The 19,715-nt window shown below is 37.6% G+C and overlaps 2 protein-coding genes and 1 long non-coding RNA gene across 5 annotated transcripts; 1 reads left to right on the plus strand and 2 right to left on the minus strand.

Moving 5' to 3' along the window:
- Positions 1 to 567: 567 nt before the first annotated feature.
- On the minus strand, positions 568 to 2,901 carry LOC144701512 (uncharacterized). The gene has a single exon (XM_078573321.1). It carries the CDS (start codon positions 2,744 to 2,746, stop codon positions 809 to 811), a length of 1,938 nt encoding a protein of 645 aa, XP_078429447.1. The 5' UTR covers positions 2,747 to 2,901; the 3' UTR covers positions 568 to 808.
- A 195-nt stretch (positions 2,902 to 3,096) lies between these two features.
- On the plus strand, positions 3,097 to 5,849 carry LOC144713116 (uncharacterized). Of its 2 annotated transcripts, none has more exons than XR_013583970.1 (2): positions 3,097 to 4,086; positions 4,215 to 5,849. It is a non-coding gene; the product is annotated as an uncharacterized LOC144713116 (long non-coding RNA). The 2 variants fall into 2 exon arrangements; XR_013583961.1 differs by having other exon boundaries at positions 5,033 to 5,849.
- A 9,582-nt stretch (positions 5,850 to 15,431) lies between these two features.
- Positions 15,432 to 19,419, minus strand: FC1 (serine/threonine-protein kinase AFC1). Of its 2 annotated transcripts, none has more exons than XM_078573325.1 (13): positions 19,260 to 19,419; positions 19,035 to 19,192; positions 18,440 to 18,599; positions 18,303 to 18,329; positions 17,990 to 18,143; positions 17,863 to 17,911; positions 17,638 to 17,752; positions 17,356 to 17,447; positions 17,061 to 17,217; positions 16,745 to 16,809; positions 16,271 to 16,368; positions 16,069 to 16,174; positions 15,432 to 15,824 (listed from the first exon to the last, which is right to left on the minus strand). In XM_078573325.1, exons 1-13 carry the CDS (start codon positions 19,267 to 19,269, stop codon positions 15,669 to 15,671), a joined length of 1,347 nt encoding a protein of 448 aa, XP_078429451.1. In that variant the 5' UTR covers positions 19,270 to 19,419; the 3' UTR covers positions 15,432 to 15,668. The 2 variants fall into 2 exon arrangements, with proteins under 2 accessions (XP_078429451.1, XP_078429450.1); XM_078573324.1 differs by having other exon boundaries at positions 19,257 to 19,417.
- Between the last annotated feature and the right edge of the window lie 296 nt (positions 19,420 to 19,715).

Genomic DNA, 19,715 nt, shown 5'->3' on the forward strand with positions numbered 1-19,715 from the left:
AATATGAAAACCCAAAGAATGTTCAGATAGAACATTTTGAAATCAGAACAATGAGACTTGAAGAAGACACGATATGATTACATAAATAAGATTTAGAAAGACATTTTTGAAATCAGAAAAATAAGATGTGAAGATGAAAGGATATGAATACTGACAGAAGATTTGGAGAGAGTGTTTTTATCAGAAAACTGAGATTTGAGGATGAAAGAAAATGAAATCGAAAGAAGAGTTAGAAAGAAAGTTTTAAAATCAGATTTGAAGTTTTCAAAACGAGATTTGAAGATGAAAGAATATGAAAACTGAAAGACCATCTAGAGAGAACATATTTGAAATCGTAAAAATGAGATTTGAAAATGAAAAATCGAAGAGCCTGGATTTTTTCCTTTCGTACGTTGGCTCGAAAAATTGCACAATGGAGGAAGAATCAGGATCTCACAAACAGACGACAGCCCACAAACTTTTCTTTGCGAGGGAGAATTATTGACAACCCATTCTTGTTTCCCAATCGGTGAAAACTCATGAGAGACATCACAAGAGGAGCACACGATTTTATCGCCAAAAACACGCTAGAGAAAGTCTTAGAAAGTATATATTTTGAAACTCAAGTTCTTTGATCTCGTAAGTCAAACAATAATTTCAGCCTACGTAAGCATTCCTCTTTCTGAAGTCGACTCAAAGGTTTTTAGGTGTTTTTCTATCTGGTGTCTGTTCTATGATTTTCTATCTGGATTTTCTTACATCATACTCAAGACATACGGCCAACCGAATTCTTCAGGCGAAGTAAAAAATTGAGTGAAGTCGCTGGGTATCAGTCGAAAACGACGAGCTTCTCGAATTCCTCCCCCGAAATGGCCGACTCCATAACTTGGAGGGGAGTAAGTACGTTGCCTCCCTCGAGGAATAAGGTGAGCATGTTCTTAGAGGAACCGCTCACCAGCGCCACTCCCTTCTGTTCCGCCCCCACCGGTATCGACAGCGAGCCCCGCAGGTTCCAGAAGACGATCTCCGGGATTGAATCGCCATACCCGTGCTCTCTGAACTTCCTCTGTATCGCCTCGTAGTCCGTCTCCCAGCCGTTCGAGGACGCCTGATCAAACTCCATGTCCGAGAACACGAAAATTCGCTTGATCATCTTGTCTGCGGGGAGCTTCCCTTGGACGGCGACCCGCAGAATCTGGTCGAACACTCGTTGGAAGTTGGTGTTACGGCCCCAGTCCATCATCCCTACGAACGCCGTCTTCTCCTTGAGCGTCTCCCCTTCGATCCGGTGTAGCCGAGGTTCCTCGCTGAACGTGATCACCCGTCCTCGCCACGGCTCGTCGCTCAGTTCCGAGACGAGCATGCCCAGCGCGATGCAAACGTCCATGGGACTCCCCTCCATGCTGCCCGAAACGTCGCAAACGGAGATGCAGTCTCTGAGTTTTCCCTTCTCCGAGAGATCGCTCACTATTCTCCGCCATTGGAGCTCGGCCACCGCCTCGTCCGTTTCCTGCCCCCTGATCTCCGCCACTATCTCGTGAGGGAGGAGAGCCCCCGCGGCGATCTTGGCCTCTCCCCTGCTCACCTTCTGCAAGAACTCGCCGAATCGCTCTCCGTCGTGCTTCGAAAAGAGCTTATGATAGTTCTTCATGGCGACGGAGGCCACGCGGTTGTAGGGCAGGAGATTCCACTGGTTGGCGCTCATGTACACCTCGGGGAGCTCGAGAGCGCGGCGGAGGGGGACGAGCACCTCCTTTCGCAGTCGATCTCGAACTCTGTAGGCGTAGTGCTCGTCGGGGATGTCGCGGTACTCGGAGTAGGCCTCTCGGGGGAAGACCCTGCGGGCGATGCTCTCGCAGATTAGGGTTAACCTGTCGAAAGAAGAGTCGAGGGAGGGACACCATTTCGCGGCCAAGCTGACGCTGCGATCGACGCGCCCAGATTGGGTGAGACTCTCCGCGTCCTCCCGCAGGAGATCGGCGAAGACGTCGGCCACTTTGTCGTGCGAGAACCGGTACTCGGCATCGTTCTGGTACCGCGCGACGGCCCTCTCCGCCATGGCTGCCCTCTTTGTCCTCCTCAGAGCTCGCGCTTCTTCCCGTCCGGGGGGGGGGGGGGGGTTCTTCTTCTTCTTCTTCGCCCGTCCTTCGCCCGGGGGTGGTCCGACGTACCTTCGGACGAGGTACCGATGCCTTCTCACGCATCGATGCCTTCTCACGCATCCGCGAGGTCCGAGGATCTGGACGAGGATGACGAGGAGGTCCTTGAGATAGCCGAATTCCGCGAACGTTCTCGCGTTGAGCGCGAGGGTCTTCGGATGGTGCCTGTGGAGCCAGAGCGCCGCCGTGTAGAACCCCAACTTATCGCTCTTGCCGGTGCCGCGGACGCCGCGGAGATGGCAGACGAGCTTCAGGGCCGTCGAGGGATTCTTCTCCCACGCGCGCGCCAACAGGTGGACGATTGTCTCCGACTGCATGCGGGGAACGACCTGGCAAAAAAAGTCCAGGCAGGGGTCCCCCGAACTGAGGAAGGTCGGGGAGAAGTTCTCCGTCAAGCCCTTCGCGGGGGCCTGCGTCGCCTTGTTGAATTTCGAGGTCAGTAGCTCAACGAAGGGGTCGCCGATGGCCGCCGTTGCTGCTATAGATTCTTCGTCTGCTTTGGCGCGCCTTCGGATCTCCGGGGGACCGAGAAGACGAGAACCTTCAGCCGCAGCAGCAGCATCAGCAGCAGAGGAAGAGGGAGAAGATGAAGATCCCAGCGACGCCATGATGCAAGCGGCTGGATGCACAGGCCAAGGAGTTGAAATACTTCAACAACAGCGACTAAGAAAGAAAGAGAGAGAGGTGTAGGGAATAAGCAGTGCTGATTAAGAAAAAGCACAGTCCGAAGCTTTGTACTTGGGCGGAGGTTTTGATAATGAAAGCCAGACGGAGGTCGTTCTTTCTTTAATACACCGTGTTCGGATTCGTGGGAGACAAGAAACGCCGTGTTTCTTTGGCCGCAAGTTTACTGAATGCGCCGTTGAAATTCCAGGCAGGTGTATGAGTGGACGTCCCTCGACTTTCAGGAGAATGATATCTATCCTTAAAATTAAATTTATAGCAAAGGTCATTTTATTTGACCTCTGAGTCCGGTTTCCATTCAATTTATTCGGTGGGAACTCCGGTTTCTTCAAGCTACCAAGCCATTATAAACGACCGACGATTTATTCTTCATGTCTATTGTCCAGTCAGCCATTCCAGATGACGAACGCTGAGAATTCCCTCTCTTTTCTCTACCTCTATCTCTCTTTCCTCGCTGACTCTCTCTCTCTTTCCTCGCTCTCTCTCTCTCTCTCTCTCTCTCTCTCTCTCTCTCTCTCTCTCTCTCTCTCTCTCTCTCTCTCTCTCTCTCTCTCTCTCTCTCTCTCTCTCTCTCTCTCTCTCTCTTTCTCTTTCCTCTCTCTCACACTCTCTTTCTTTTCCTCCCTCTCTTTCCTCGCTCTCTCTCTCTCACTCTCTTTCTTTCCTCCCGCTCTTTCCCCTCTCTCTCTCTCTCACTCTCTTTCTTTTCCTCCCTCTCTTTCCTCGCTCTCTCTCTCTCACTCTCTTTCTTTCCTCCCGCTCTTTCCTCGCTCTCTCTCTCTCACTCTCTTTCTTTTCCTCCCGCTCTTTCCTCGCTCTCTCTCTCTCACTCTCTTTCTTTTCCTCCCGCTCTTTCCTCGCTCTCTCGCTCTCACTCTCTTTCTTTTCCTCCCTCTCTTTACTCGCTCTCTCTCTCTCACTCTCTTTCTTTTCCTGCCTCTCTTTACTCGCTCTCTCTCTCACTCTCTTTCTTTTCCTCCCTCTCTTACTCGCTCTCTCTCTCACTCTCTTTTCCTCCGTCTCTTTCCTCGCTCTCTCTATCTTATTAAGAAACGTGAGATGCCCCGATGGACAGGGCGACGGGCGGAGCCGCCGCCCCGGGAGACGTATTCGATTAAGAAAATCCTACAATGACAAGTGCAGTACAGAGTTATTTATAGTCTCTAAATGAGACCGTTTTCCAACGGATCGTCGTGATTTTATTGGAACAACTGATCGTTTCGTGTCCGTTTCCAAACGCAACTGATCGTTGCGCGACCTTCAGGTATTCTCTTGAACAAGCTTCAGCTTTATCTCCTTAACACCCCCCGTCAAGACCATGGTTGGAACAACCATTGGTCTTGCTAGAGAGGTCGTATAGTGGGAGACTCAGGATGATTGACTGCCGCGTAGCATTTGGAAGGTGACCGCACGCTTGACCCACCCGTCGGGAGTCGTTAACCATGGCCATGTTCTAGCGGATGGCGCTCTGTTCAAAGAAGTCGAGCTCGACGCCGCTGTAGGAGCACACGTTGATGGCGCTGCCACTGGCGAGGACTCAGCCTCTAGCGTTGGGAACGCCTTCTCAGGAGACGAAGGCCTTGAGCGGGTCGCCGCCCCTCTTCAGAAAGAAGATCGAGAGCCATCCCGCGAATCTGCTGACCGCCATTGGCCTGGACGAGGGTCATGTCCTCGAAGGTGACACGGTCGCAGAGCATCTCCCAGAGGAGGAGGCCGAAGCTGTAGATGTTGACTCCAACGGTAGATGTCGGGATTCAACATAGATAGGAAAAACACGTTAACGGTCCATTTAGGATTAAACATAGATTAGGATTCAACATAGATAGGAAAAACACGTTAACGGTCAGGATTAAGACATAGTAGAGTTATAACGGTCAGGATTCATCCTGATACATCCGTTATACTAGGTCGGGTCCGTAGCACCGATCAACGGCTGTGATCGGTGCACCCGATCCGTTGTAACGAATAGGATTATAACACACCTTTTATAACAACTATCCGTTATAACGGATACTCTCAAAGAATCAATCTATATTTTACTTATAAATATAACAACCGATGTTCACGATGAAGCTTGCGGGTTAATACAACGATCTTGATTCTAACTCCTCTTCTTGTGTTCTTCTTCTTCTTCTTCTCTCCATTCTTTCTTCTATTGCCCTTGGACGTGGTGCTTCAATGGATCTTAACACTCGGAGAGTTCCCCGCAGCGGGTTTCCTCACAGGCGATGCTGAAGTTGGCGATCTTAGGGACGCCGTTGTCGTCGAAGAAAACGTTCTCGAGTTTGAGGTCGGGGTGAACGTCCACGCCGGGGATGTTGTGGAAGCTCTTGACGAGAGCGACGAGCGAAAACTAGCCCCCGACGGCAGATCGATCGGCCATGGCGGAAGATCAGCTACCGGACTGCCTCTGGGAGAAGGTATTCTCGCTCCTTCCCGTCTCCTCGTTGGTATGATTTAATCACACCTGTTGGCCCCTCTCATACAAGAGATCCAACAGCTAGGGGCAGAGCTGTCTATCTCCACCCTTGGACATTGTCTTCCTCCAAGCGTACAGTGGTTCCACAACATATGAGATCCTACAGCCCTTAGTAGACATCCATTGATGTCTCACACCATCACTGGTGGAGGAAGGCCCCTTCTCAATCCATAAAATAGGCTTCTCTTGTTTACTGTTACCTATCTCATGAAAAAGATGAAGACGGCAGCAAGGACCTGTCTTGGGTCTGTTTGGCCAACCAGGAATTGTGACAGCTCTCTGAGGACTTGGCAAGTTTGGGATGGTGCCTGAGGAGATCTAGGACAAATTGGAATCATGCCAGTATAGAGTAAAGCAAGTGAAGATCTACACCAAAGTTATGGGACAGTAATTGGTATCCTCATCTTTAGTCATTTATATAGTGGCCATCTTTAGTCATCTTTAGTCACTGGAATTCCTAAACTTTTATGGTAGATGTTACATGTATAGTGTACTTATATGCTAAGATTCAGATCAAATGGTGTCCAAAATTGGATTTTGAGTCAAAATTCTTAGAACATAATCGTTTAGGCATTTCATAAAACAGATGTGCGTCATCAGAATGCTCTTGAATTTTCTCTTATTTTTCTTTTCGATTTTATATTCTAAAATATAGCCTAAATTAATTCTTAAAATACAAAGTAATATATATATTATTCTTCAAAGTAATCTATCTTCCATCTTATATTAAAACATATAATTAAACCTTAACTCACCTTGTTATTTTCTATTATCATATATTTCTCTCTCTATCTAATTTTTACATCAAATTGATATTTTAAATATTTCCTCCCTATCTCTCCAGATCTTAAACTTCTTTCATATATATAATCTAAATTCACCCTCATCAATATGTATATAATGAATTAATATCTTCTTACTATCTATCTAATTCATATTCACTTTTCTCTCTATTCATCATCTTATAGTACATTACAAATAAAATACATATATTATTTATCTCTCTAAATCTTGATCTTCCTATATCTAGCTCTGTTATCATATATATAACCTATCTATCAACTAAAATAAAAAAACATCATCTATTAATATCTTTCACTTTCTTTCTCTCAAGTTTATTACTTCTACATCTTAATTAAAATATAAAATATGTCTATAGGTGGAGATGACCTCACTAACCAATAGACATATCTAAGTGAATTTTATAATTATACTTTTTATTTTATTGACGCCAATTAATTTTATAACGACATTAAAATATATACCTAATTTGTGTTTGTCATATACTTACATTACAAATTACTTAAAGGCAAGTCACAACGTTTTGGTTTCTTATTCTATGTCTATTTGTATGTTTGTGTGTTGGTATCTGTGTATGTCTTTATGTTTGTCTGTATCTTTAATTCCTTTTTTTTATATATATATTTTTAAATATTTGAGTATCCCTTTGTCTATGTTTGATTTTGTGTTTTTGTGTCTATGTCCTTGTAATTTCCTTTTGTATGTGTATTATTTGTGTTTATTTTTTTGATCATGTTCATGTTTCTCGTCTTGTCTTCAATTTTATTATTTTATTTTTATTTTTTTTTCATGTTTATCGATGCATTATGGTAATTTTTGTATCGGTCTAGTATTTTGTTTATGTTTTTTGCGTCTTCTTATGTATCTGCATTTTTTTATTTTTAAGCATGTTTATATATCTGTATTTGTCTTTGTTTTTCTATTTGTTCATGTTTCTGTGTTTGTGTTTCTATTTTACATGCATTTTTATCCATGTATTTTTTTGGACTTTTGTTTTATGTGTATGTTTCTATCTGTATTTTATTTGGGATTTTTCTATATTTTGACGTGTTTATGAATTTTTTTTTAATTGGTGTTTGCAATTATACTTTTTGTTTTATTTATGTATGATTGTTTTTTTCATATTTATAATTGTATTTTGTTTGATTTTTTCATTTTTTTTGTTTCTATTATAAATGGGTTAACGTCACTGTCTCTCTACGTGTTTGTAAATGTGTTTTTTTATGTTTGTTTCATTTTTTGCTTATATTTGGGATTACTATGTGTTTTTATTGAGAAACACGCCTCCATGGGAAACATCCACCAATTGTACTTCTTTAGTCTTCCAAACCTCCATAGAATATATGTGCAAGTCCATGGTTTGGTATCCCATCATTAGGTCATACCCTGGTGAATTCCATGAATGAATCCCTAGCCTACCCAAGCATGTCATTTACCTTAGCTAAAATATCTTATAGTCTTTCTCAAGAAAGTGGTCTTCCCATAGGAACAGAATTTACATAGGAAACTTGATTGCATTTTTCTCAATGACTGTAAGTCTTTCCCTGATGCCTTGTGCCATTCAGTGTCTCTACGTTTCATCACAAAAGTGAAGAGTCTTATCTTAAGATTTTCTGGGGAAAATCCTATAAAAAATTTAGCAACACAGTTTTTGTACATTTCTCCAAAAAGTCACACGGCTTTTCATTAAACCTGCCATAAAAGTGGGAACGTGGTAAATTATATCGGGGAAAATTCTGAAAATGACTTTTTTGTAGTATTTCAATAAAGTGTGGGATATTTTTTCCTACAGGGTCAAAATATTACCAACCTACCTGTTGGATAGCCACATTCTATAACGACACAAGTCAACTGAACTGTTAGATATTTGACGCTAGCAAAAATGAAATACAAGACTAAAGTAAATAAATAGTTAAATTAAATTTCGAATGAGTAGAGCACTTTTATCTATCAGACCAGTGATCATTTTCTTTCCAGAAACAATGCCAATTTAGTAAGCTTATTTTCTATGTGAAAATATTCATTATTTTAATGAAAATAATGCAATAAAAATTAGTCATTTTACTTAACTTTTCAAGTTCATATCTGATTTCGGTCATAGTAATCTAGTAAGGGGTCAATTCACAAAAAGGTATAAATGTGGTAAAATTAAGAGTAAAATAGATGAGAGGAATCAAGAGAATGCTATAGGGGTCAAGAGTGTCTAGGTTAATTTTGGAAGAAGATGATATATTGTTGTAATGGCAACCGATATAAGACTAATAGTTTTTATTATGAACAGGTATGATCCAATTTTTAATAGTTTTTACTATGATGTAATCTAACATAGAAACAATATCCATTTGATGACTCTGACGAGGACTTGTACAGTCTGTTGAAGCCAGGTCTTTGTGATATCACGCAAATTATTGGGTCATTTCTATGCTATTTAATTTTTTATGTAATTAAATAATTATATGATTTTTATCAAGCTTTAAATAATTAAATATATTTTTAAATAAAAAATCTTATTTTGTGGATTTAATTGTATTTTGAAGGATTTTTCCAACATTATATTCTAAAGGAAATTGATTTTCTCATTTAAAATATTTTGTTAGAATTTTTGACATTATATTCATGGAGATACTAATTTTCTAACTCTGAATATATATATATATATATATTCATTATATTTTTATGACTTAGGATCCTTTTTATAATGATTTATTATTATATTTTTGACTTAAAATTATGCCCCGTCATGTGTCACCATTCCATTTAATCAAATGGTAACCAATAAAAACGTTTGAGAATGATTAGATGTGTTAATCATCACAAAAAGTTGCAATTATGGCATCCAAATTCGTGAGACATAATGCCCAATCATTAACCAACAAGTTTTTGTTTTTTTATCCGTAGGGGTGACGTGGAAGAATAAATAAGGGATTTAAATTGCAATAAATGTAATTCAAAGATCAAAAAACTAATCGATAAAAATTCCAATTAAAAAGTCAAAAATTAAGGCAGTACATATGTTGTGCACTTGTATCACCGCAATTGATTAAAAGGGAGAATGATGATTACATGGCCTGTGGAAATGCATCATCACATCATGCAATTATTCAGGAGTATTCTCCCTTTTCTGATGGGAATTACTCACATCAGCAGGTCATTCAATTGGAAAGAGACAAAATAAATAATAATGACTTTTTTGTTTTCTTCGTCCTTGTATGGACATGCGGCATTTTAGGAGCAACCAATCATGAAAGATGAGGTGTTCATACTCTAATGAGCAAAAGAATGACAATTGGATATTTCTAGTGCAAACGTAAACAAGGATGAGCGCCGATGATGGGGAGAGAGAAAAATGGACAGGCAGGATTGTTTCATCTTTAAAGCTTGATATCTGACGATCCAGAATGCTGATTGAGATAAAATCTTGTGGGACACTTCATCTTCATCCCTCTTTCCATAGATATCTCTGACCTATAAATAGAGGCATGGATCCTACTCAAACTCATCCTTAAAATTGCTTCCTTCACTTGTCGACTGATTGAAATCTAGTGAGTTTATGAGATCCATCAATCTTGTTCTTGGTGTCTTGGGTGTGTGGGAAGATGCAAAAGAGAAGAGGGACATCTTATCTTCACTCGCAAATCATTGTGATTCATGATAAGTAACCTTGCCTTACATTGGTTCTTCTCAACATTATCATTAGCTCGGATCAATTTCAGTGTCACGTCCCACCACCGCATCACATCCATATACTATCTGATCACATCCTACAATTATGACGTCAATGTCTCATCGTTTTCTTACTTGTCATTCATCTTACATGAGTCACTCATTACATCGCCCCCGTACATTCATCTCATTATCATCACTCCCTCCTTGCTCTTGCTTTATCTTCTAAAATCCTAATTATCATTATCTACTATTCACTATAACCATTCTATTTATAGTACTGACTATAATTGTCTTACATTGCATTTTCTCATCACTCGACCCCATATTTTATATGCATCTCATCTCATCTCATCTCACCTCACTAATCACTATTTAAAGAATAATAAGTACTTAATAATTTTTCTCAGTGGAGAGGATGTATACTCGTCACTAACTAATTTTTACTTTGAGAGCAGGTTTATCTTTTTTAATGATTAAACTCAAAAAAACTGAAGATAAATAAAATCCTAATTTTTTTAGCTTATGAGTTTGTAATTGGCACATGAGAATTGATTAACTGAATTTTTGAGTGATTAAGATGTCTTAATCACTGTCATTGTGCTATTCAGATAAATTTACCTCAATAATTAAATGTATATTGTGAATATCGGGGATTGTCCAAGAGAGGCTTAGTAGGTAATGAGACGTTCAATCTGATTAGTGGATTTTGAGCTGAATTTGGGAGGGGAATATATATAGGAGATAATAGGGGATAATAGGATTTCTTGATCTTGTCAAGAAGATCAAGAACTTCAGGATAGGGAAAGGGAAATTAGGATTGTATTTGTGAGAAATATATTTAGGCTTCTTGATCTTGAAATCAAGATCAAGAAATCAGAAATAGAGTAGGGACTAAGATAATGTAAGTGGGAATGATAATCTATATAGGAGCTAATTCAATTTTCTCAAGAGTTTTTAGGAGCTGTCTAATTTTTAAACTAGAAGGAAATAAAATCTATCTAATTTTTAGTTCATTTTTTTGTTTTCAGGGCTCAATTTTCATCTCAAGAAAAATCAGATTCGATTCCTAGAAAGGGCCAGAAAATTTCGCCCAAGCCAAGGCGATTTAGATGAATACAATCTAGAAATCAAGACCAGAAAATGCAATGAAATAAACTCAGAACCTTGTTTGATCCAAGAACTTCCTCCTCTGTCTGCTCAGCTGTGGATGGAAGACTCCAGAATGGGCGGAGAGAAAAGAAAAAAGGGTTTAAATACCTCGGGTGAAAGGGTAAAGTCACTTCCTCTTTTGCCCTTGGTCGTCCCTTCATTACAAGAGTTCTAGATATTTTCTGGAAATTTCCACCGTTGGATTGAAATTAGATGAAGTGAAAAACCCACAATCAAAATTGGAGTGTGATCCAACGGTGACGTTGCGAGATATGAGGGTTTGAAGTGGGCTGTCTCCCCATTTTACCATTTTCTCTCTCCTCTGCCTCCTCGTGTTCTGTGCTCATTTTGGCTCTTCTTTCTCCAAATTTTACCCTCCAAAATCATCCAATCTCCTGCTGAAACCTACCATCTAAAATATTTTGACCCAAATAATCCTTTTGACAAATATATAAATATATTCTGATAACAAAAAGTCCTGGTAGAATACCCAAAGAAAATCCGAAAAATCATATACTCACCAAATCAACGTCATTTTGATTTGGTGCTCAATAAGTGGTTTTGATGCAGATAAATGATAATTCCACATCAGAATATGCATTCAAATCACTTTAATACCCCCGGATAACACATATTTATATCATTTTACCACTGAATTTGTGTGTTATCGAGAATCAAAATGCACAAAAAATATCATACTAGAATTAGAGTAGAATATGGAATTTGATCTATATATGATTTGTGTCTTTGTGTACAACTTCTGTTGGAGGCAAAGCTCAAAGATGATTTGAAATTTGTCAAATTTGCTAATATAGGGATTGAAAGACTAGTGGCCAAAGAATCTCACACAATTCTTAACCCCTTGATTTTCTTTGGGCCAATGAATTTTCCATTCTCTTCCATAATGATACTGTATAGCCTTGAGCTCTGAATATCTCGTGGTTACAATTCCTTGCTCCAAATATTGGGATGTAAGATATATATTTTAATGATAAAAATATAAAAACATGTGAAAAGAACTGGTGAAAAATGATGATCATGCAAACCTCATAGTCAACTGCTCCATTGGGAGCCTTGGGCTTTATCTTCAAATCTTGGAGTTAAATGAATGAATAATATTATGTACATGCATTTTTCATAAAATGCATGAATTTATTGAACTCTTTGATATTAAAGAGAACTTAATATATTTATATTTTCATGTTTGTGCAAAAAAATAATCGTACCTAACTTAAAATAATTTCATCATGATTGAAGCACGACCAACAGGGGTGAGCTTGTTGAAGGAATATAAAATCCTTTATAGCATAAATCATGAATTTAATTTTATATTTTCTAATTAAACTAAATGAAAAAAGGGTATCTATTTGGGAAAGAATGAGAAAACTTTTAAACTAAGTTAAATATCTTTGTGTGGTTATTATACGAAGCCAACATATTCGATTTTATAATTATTATAATCCTTAGCCTCCCAATTATCCCCATGCTTTGGGAGTATGGAAGTGTTTAGTCATCCAACTCTCTAATGGATTTTATTTATGTAAGAATAAAGGTAACTCGCTGAATCCGACACGATAGATCGAATGCACATCTCAACTCCCATTCTTCATTTATTTTCACTGATTTTGTTCGTGAAATTTCTTTGATGAAAGATGATATAGAACTAATTAATCAAGACATTTGATATGTCCATACTCTTACTTGCAACTCCTCATTCTTTATATTCATTACTTATTTTATTCCTCCCTCATTTATCAACATGGAAGATGTGTATTTAACATTTATGTCCTGATGAATTAAAGAGGTAATATAAACTTAATTACATAACAGTGTTCTTGGAAAATTCAGCATGATAACAAATGTTTCATCCTTCAGTTGCCATTTAGAAAGGAGTTTACCCAGCTAACCCTATGAAATTCCAAGGATTTCAACAATTCCATGGATCACTAGTTTCGATAATTCATGTATAATTTAGAAATTATGAAGTTATCACTTTAAGGACCAGTGGACCATATTTTATTCTCCTAGTAAGTTTTGATCATGGACATGATTGATGTATCCTATTGTGGCTTCAAATAAACCATCGGGACTTCAGACATTTCAGTTTGGGTTGAGCTAAATGTCATTTGTGAGTGTTATCTTATTACAGGTGAACAATTAATGTGTGATGTATTCCCCTAATTTGTGATATTTTTTGTCATATTATCTGCTCTAGAAATCCATCCACCATTCTTAAAAAACTAATCACTAAAATGAAACTAGAAATTTCTTAAAATTCTCGTGGAAAATCCATAGACTCACCATTTTTATATCTTTGAAGTAACTTTTTAGTTAACAAATTTGATGTATGGTTTATTTTAAACTATGGCCATATTAAGTAAGAACTAAACCAATAATAGATGCATATAAAAGATAAGTCATGAATCATATGAATAAAGATTGTGATGCAGCCCCAAACAGAATCTGCAAGAATCCAATGATGTATCAAATGTAATAGTATGTATCGATTCAAGATCGTTCTTCAGTAGTGTATAACCTCCTCAAGATGCTAGGAATAAGCCCTCCAATGACATTAGTCGCTGACCGGTACAGTTACCTTGAGTGAGCAAGTGAGCCGGATGTAGCCTCTATTCCTTGGCAGTGCCTTTTAAGCCCTATTGGATGTTACAACAGTTAGAGTCAACACGACTCCTCATCTTCCTTTTTCATGAGGTATCGCAACAGATTGATATTGAGATAAGACAGAAAGATAGAATGAGAGACACTGAGATACGGTGACAGATAGAAATATAGATTGAGATATGCAGATTTATATATATGGATAAGATAGAAATACAAATAGAGAGATCGAGGTACAATTAGAGATAAATATATAAATTGAAAGATCAAAAGAGAGTTAGAGAATGAAATATTACAGATGACGAGACAGAGAAAATAAAGATTCACAAATAAATAAATAAGAATGAAGATAACAGTATTGATAGCTAGGAAACTACAAAGTTGTGAAGACTGTTATAAAGATATGACGTTGGATATATTTTTTAGTCCATATTGATACTAATAATTTTATTTTTTAATGTTAATGAAATTTAAAAAAGTATATTCTTGAAAACTTAAAAGTTTACACTACCCAACTTCCAGAGGATGTGTCATCTGTTAACTTCTGACATTTTGATCTGAAACTAGTGCCTCTTTGTTTTTTTTTGCAAAATTAGTCACAAGTTATTTATAGATGTAGTATCAATCTTTATTTTAAAAATAATTTTATTTTATATTTTTAGATTAAATTATTTAGAGGAACTAGTGTCAATTCAGTCATGACTCTAAGTTTATTAACATAGTCAATATATAAGAGTATACTAATGAAAAATATGTTGTAAATGGATAATATACAATATTATAGGTAAATTATATGATTTCATATAAAAAATAAATGGTACAATATAATTCATTAATAATATCAGAAAAAAATAGTTAACATGGATATTCTCCATTTAGGACATTTGCACTTAATGATCAGATGTAAGATTAAGATTAAATCACCACAAGATGAAATAAATGTAACCTTTCATAATAAACTAATGATATTTCAGTCATAATTAATTAACATTGACTTTTAGTTCCTGCTCAGAGAATAAAATTAAATCCCCACATGGTTTCTTCAAGGCCAACACATTTCTTTCAAGAACCAGTAAATACTTCCTGATCCTTGTCGGGATTCCAATGATTCTTACTCATTTTGTTGAAACAAATGATGCAGTTTAATATCTTCAATTCATAAATAAATTTCAATTTGTATGTCTTTTAAATAATAATATGCATGTTGTCAACCATAGTTACATCATTTGATTCAATGCATATAAATTAATCAATATTCTCTACATGCAGTCTAACATGTCTTCACTATTTCCGTGTCCTCTAATTACCTTCCAATGCAAATAACTTCTAATCATTTCATAAGTTCAGTTAAATCTACAAAATAATTTACATTATCTTACTTGTTTTTTTCAAAAATAATTCGCATCATGCTTTTCAAGAAAGTATTGTTTACATATCTGATATCAAATTAAATATATAACATATTTATATGTTTTTAATTATATACTTTGATATTTAACATGTAATACTCATTTAGATAAAATTTAAAGAAATCAGATTACATTACTTTAAATATTTATCCACATAAAAAATATAAATTTGTACATATTCATGCGAATAAAATAAGAACAAACTAATACTTCAATTAAGCCCTTTTATTCAGTACTTCGGACCTTTACTAAGGTTAGATTATGAAAAATCAGTTTAATTCAACCAATTATTTAATCTCACTGAATTAATATTTACACTATTTCCTCATTAAACATAATTAATGCTGGTTTAAATGCTCAATGAATAAATATTTTAAATTCTCAGTCAATCACATTAATTATTATTTACTCCCCCTCAGTTGTCAACATCTCCGTGCTCATCCATAGAATATCTAAAATCACGACTCATTCCCAAGTAAATGAGCCTTAGGAAAGAACACGAAACACAATCAGTTAAATTTTTTTTGTCAAAAAAATCAGATTTTGACATCGACATGATAGAGGAGGATAGAACGACCATCCTGTGTCATTTATGGAAGGCACTACCTATACAATTATGATTACAGAGACTCCGCATGAATCGACACATTCAGCCAACACTCTATCACACCCTTTGATCAGGTTAAATTATTAAAAAAAAGGGTAGGGAGAGAGATCTGGGGCCTACGACAAATAGAGAGTTCTGGGGTTTCTGGTAAAGAAAGGGTGCCACAAGGCTTCCCGGGCTTTAAGACGTTCTGATGGTTCATAACGGAGAAGCCCTTGCAACAGATCGATGAGATCCCCCGCTGAATGATCAACGTGTTGCATCACTAAGTTCTACAGAAAAATAACATAAACTTAAAACATATTCTCGGATAATATTCGTTATGTCAATCAAAAATAATTGAATTATTTAATTACAGATAGTGGAATAAAAATCATAAATTTCGAGTTAAAATTCATCTAAGAAATCATAAATTCCTATTTAATGGTGTACGTTTAAAAATTTTAGAAACACAGAATAGATATGAAACATAAAAATAATATCAGCCGGGATAAATAAATGATGAACAGCGGTTACCTGGAGACGGGGCAATTTCAAAACTGCCCTGAGGCTTTCTCTAGAGTTTGCGCCTTCAGGCCAATTTAACCTCGCACCGCGCCTGAAGTATTTCTCAGAAGCCCGACTGAATCAATTGTGAAAAAATAAATAAAAGATAGGTAAGGGTCCGGGCAAAAGCTTGAAGTTTTGTAGGGACAGAAAAACAAGCCACGAAACTTACTCAGCCTTGTTCATCATGTGTTGAGGCATTGGACCCAGCACTCTTTCCATCATGGCAAGGTGCTCCAAATTTTCATGGGTTTGGAAAAGAGCTTCACCCTTATCGGAAAAAACCATTTTCAGAATGAAAATGCCACCGAGTAGAAAAAAAGTAATTTCAGCAAAAATAGCAAGTAACTTTTTAAAACGAAAAATCAGGTCTTTTTTTGATTTAGTGGTATCAACAGCGAATGGGCTTGCAAACAAGAGATTTTAAAATATCTTCAAGTTAATACTGTTTTAAAAAAACCTTCATTTTTTTAAAACAAACAAATCTAAAAGAATGAGATGTTGTCTTCCAGAAAAATGAAGAGAATAAAAACTAATACACCAAATAACATCGCGAGAAAATAGTGAAATGGATAACTATTTTTGTCAATGAAAAGAAAAAGAATTAAGGCTTAACTGAACAAAAGCAGATATGAGGAAAACTTACCGAGCATAGCTCAATTAATATGCATCCCACACTCCATAAATCACATGGATAATTCCATCCAAGTCCTATAAAAACGGGAAAATTACACTTAAAATCTACAAAAATATAGATGATTGCTGCGCACCAAATTAAGAGAATAAATCCATCATCCATCAAAAATATAGACGGTTAGCTCGAGGTGGGGCTGTAGAGGGAAGAGGACAAAATTAAAGCATGTACTTGTCAGGTGGTTACCGATTAGTTCGGGTGACCGCATCATGAATTTTCAAAAAGAAAAAAGAGAATAAATCCATCATAAAAGGCGAAAGCTAATTACCAAGGATAACTTCTGGGGCACGGTAGTGGCGAGTGGAAACCACATAACTGTGATCCTGATGTCCAAATGCCGTGCTGCCAAAATCTATGAGCTTGATGGCATTGGATTTTGGCAAATTCTTGAAGAAGGCAGAATCCTTTGTAGACCTCATCCAAAACTTCAAAATTTTCCATATATGTCAGCAAAGAAATCAAAGAAACAAAGCCAACAGGAATAATAGAAGACTCTGATACAGAGAAATTCAAAAATCCTAAAATATTTTCACGTCAAGGTATTGGTGTTGAAAGAGAATTACCTTGAAATCGGGTGTTTTAACAAGCTCTGAGGAAACGAGAAGGATATTCTCTGGCTTCAAATCAGTGTGTACAAGCCGTAAGTCGTGCATGACTGCAGAAGGATTTCGAAAAATACACGGATAGTACCACAAGTTAGTTCTGTAGAAAAAAAAGTGGAATAATATTTTAAACTTGTAAACGTGAAATGGAGAAGTTAGCACCAATTAGATGATTTCCCGACCATTTTGATGTAATATGCGATGCTCAAATAAAAAAAGATTGAGCAAGTATTGTTCACACACATGTCACAGACTCCAAAAGTTGTCTGCCAAATTCGCGGACCATGTCAATCGGAAACGAGCGGAAGCTGTTTTTCCGCAGAAAATCGTATAAACTTGGTCCCAGCTTCTCAAAGACCTGATAATCATTTGAATTCATGGGATAACTCTTCCCCCCCAATAACTGAGCAATGGGATAAATTGTTGCCATCGTAAACTAATCAATCGCAACTTCAATAAGATACTTACAATACAAATATGATTACGATAGTCAAACCAGTTGCGTATTTGCACACAACTGCAAAGAATAAAAAATTGTATGCAGTTTCATCCAGTTGGAAAAGTGATTAATTGAAACAAGGAAGATTTCACTTACCGAGAAGCAAACACATCGTGCTTCGCAAGCTTTTGGAGGACATCTATTTCAATCATAGCAGCTTCACGATACTTGTGAATTGAACGCACAATCTTAATAGCAACAAGCTCTTTATTATCTTGGTCCCAGCATTCAAGAACCTGCCCAAATGTGCCTACAAGAAATCCGATTGAACGGAGAAGTAAAGAGCATCATTGAATAAAGGACATGACAATGACAGAACGCAGAAAAAAGGTCGTAAAACGGAATTCTTATAAAAGAATGTAAGATTGACCCAAAATCTAAACAAAGAAATCAAGAGAGAATGACCCACCTTCGCCCATTTTGCTAAGGATCCGATCTGAGGTATGAAAAGAAAGTGAAAGCAATTAGATTACATTTTTAACACAAATAATGACTATATCGTACCAAGAATTCATGGTAAAATGCTAAGGCAACGCAAACACTTACACCGGGAAGTTAGGTTCTCTCCTATCGCATACGTGTAGTGTCCATTCTTATCGTCGTCTCTCCATGGAGGAGATACGTTGCGAGAAACTCCATACCCATATGGCGCAAGTGTAAGAGTTGGACAAGAGCTATTTACAGATTTTTGACTGCAATACAACACCTAAATGCACCACAAAAATGTTTAGGAACTTGCAGTGCATTAAAGTTACAAACTTGCTTTCCACTTAACGCAGTTGTAAATCAAGCTTTCATGAAAACAAGATCGTCAGAAAGGAGGAACAATACCTCGCATAATTATTTCATAAATGCTTATGCTGACGGTGACTTTAAATAACTAGCAGGTACCCGAAAGGAGAAAACCAATTAAAGTAATGTCCACAATATGTTGATAATCAGGAACTAGAAATGTTGCCAAAACGATTAATAGGTATCAGAAGAAAATTAAATAATGAATTCACAATCAAGAAATCTTTAAAAAAAGATACATCGCAAATCAGGCACGTAATATTAGAAAACAATAATAACTCTAATTCTCGTAATACCAATAATCGAAAGAGCATTCATCAAATCGGCGATTGCATCGAAAGGACTAGACCTTGGAAGGAGGCATCAGGGGGGGCACGTCCCAGCCAGCTCTAGTCCTCTTCCTGGGCCCCTTATCCATCATGCCGGCGTGCGAGTACTCCGCCATTGGCAGAGGTTGAATAGAATTGGCTTCTTTATTTCCCCGAACACGATCTCTATTCCAGAAAACTGAAGAGCACTATGTAAACAAGGATTCGGCCAGAAAAAAGATCCAAATTGCAATCTTGCTTACAACCATCCACCATCTCCGAAGCACAGTTGATCGAATTCCATGGCGATCTGTCGAACGATCACGTAGATCGGGAAAGCGCAGGAGATTGATACTAACCCTAGCTTGGAAACGAAAGCCCGCTTGACGCGATCGGATTGTTAGATCGGACGGCGTGAAAAAAGAGAGTCGATAATCTTTGGAAGTCAATGCAAGAAGACCTCCTTAATGGGCCGAATCCCTTAATGGGCCAGACTCTTAATGAGCTTAATGAGCTTATTTGTCATCCCAATAGAAACAACTGAAGTGGTAGCTAATGGATATTATGTGGCCGTCAAGCCAATCACACCACCATGTTTATTTAAGTTCATTGAATAAATTATTATGTTCATTATTATTCTAGTGTGATGTTTATAATGAAGTCAACGAATATGTGCAATAATATAGTGAATTATGATGAGATCATAAAACAGTGATCACTAG

The sequence above is a fragment of the Wolffia australiana genome, chromosome 1 (genome assembly GCF_029677425.1).
Source record: "Wolffia australiana isolate 7733 chromosome 1, ASM2967742v1".
Taxonomy (NCBI): Eukaryota; Viridiplantae; Streptophyta; class Magnoliopsida; order Alismatales; family Araceae; genus Wolffia; species Wolffia australiana.

Bases quoted from the DNA above. Each gene is read 5' to 3' on its own strand.
- LOC144701512 (XM_078573321.1), bottom strand. From the start codon at position 2,746: ATGGCGTCGCTGGGATCTTCATCTTCTCCCTCTTCCTCTGCTGCTGAT.
- FC1 (XM_078573324.1), bottom strand. The intron at 16,369-16,744 runs GTAAGTTTTCCT...TTTTCCGATAAG, and splicing joins TATTAATTGAGCTATGCTCG to GGTGAAGCTCTTTTCCAAAC. The intron at 16,175-16,270 runs GTAAGTTTCGTG...CAATTGATTCAG, and splicing joins CACATGATGAACAAGGCTGA to TCGGGCTTCTGAGAAATACT.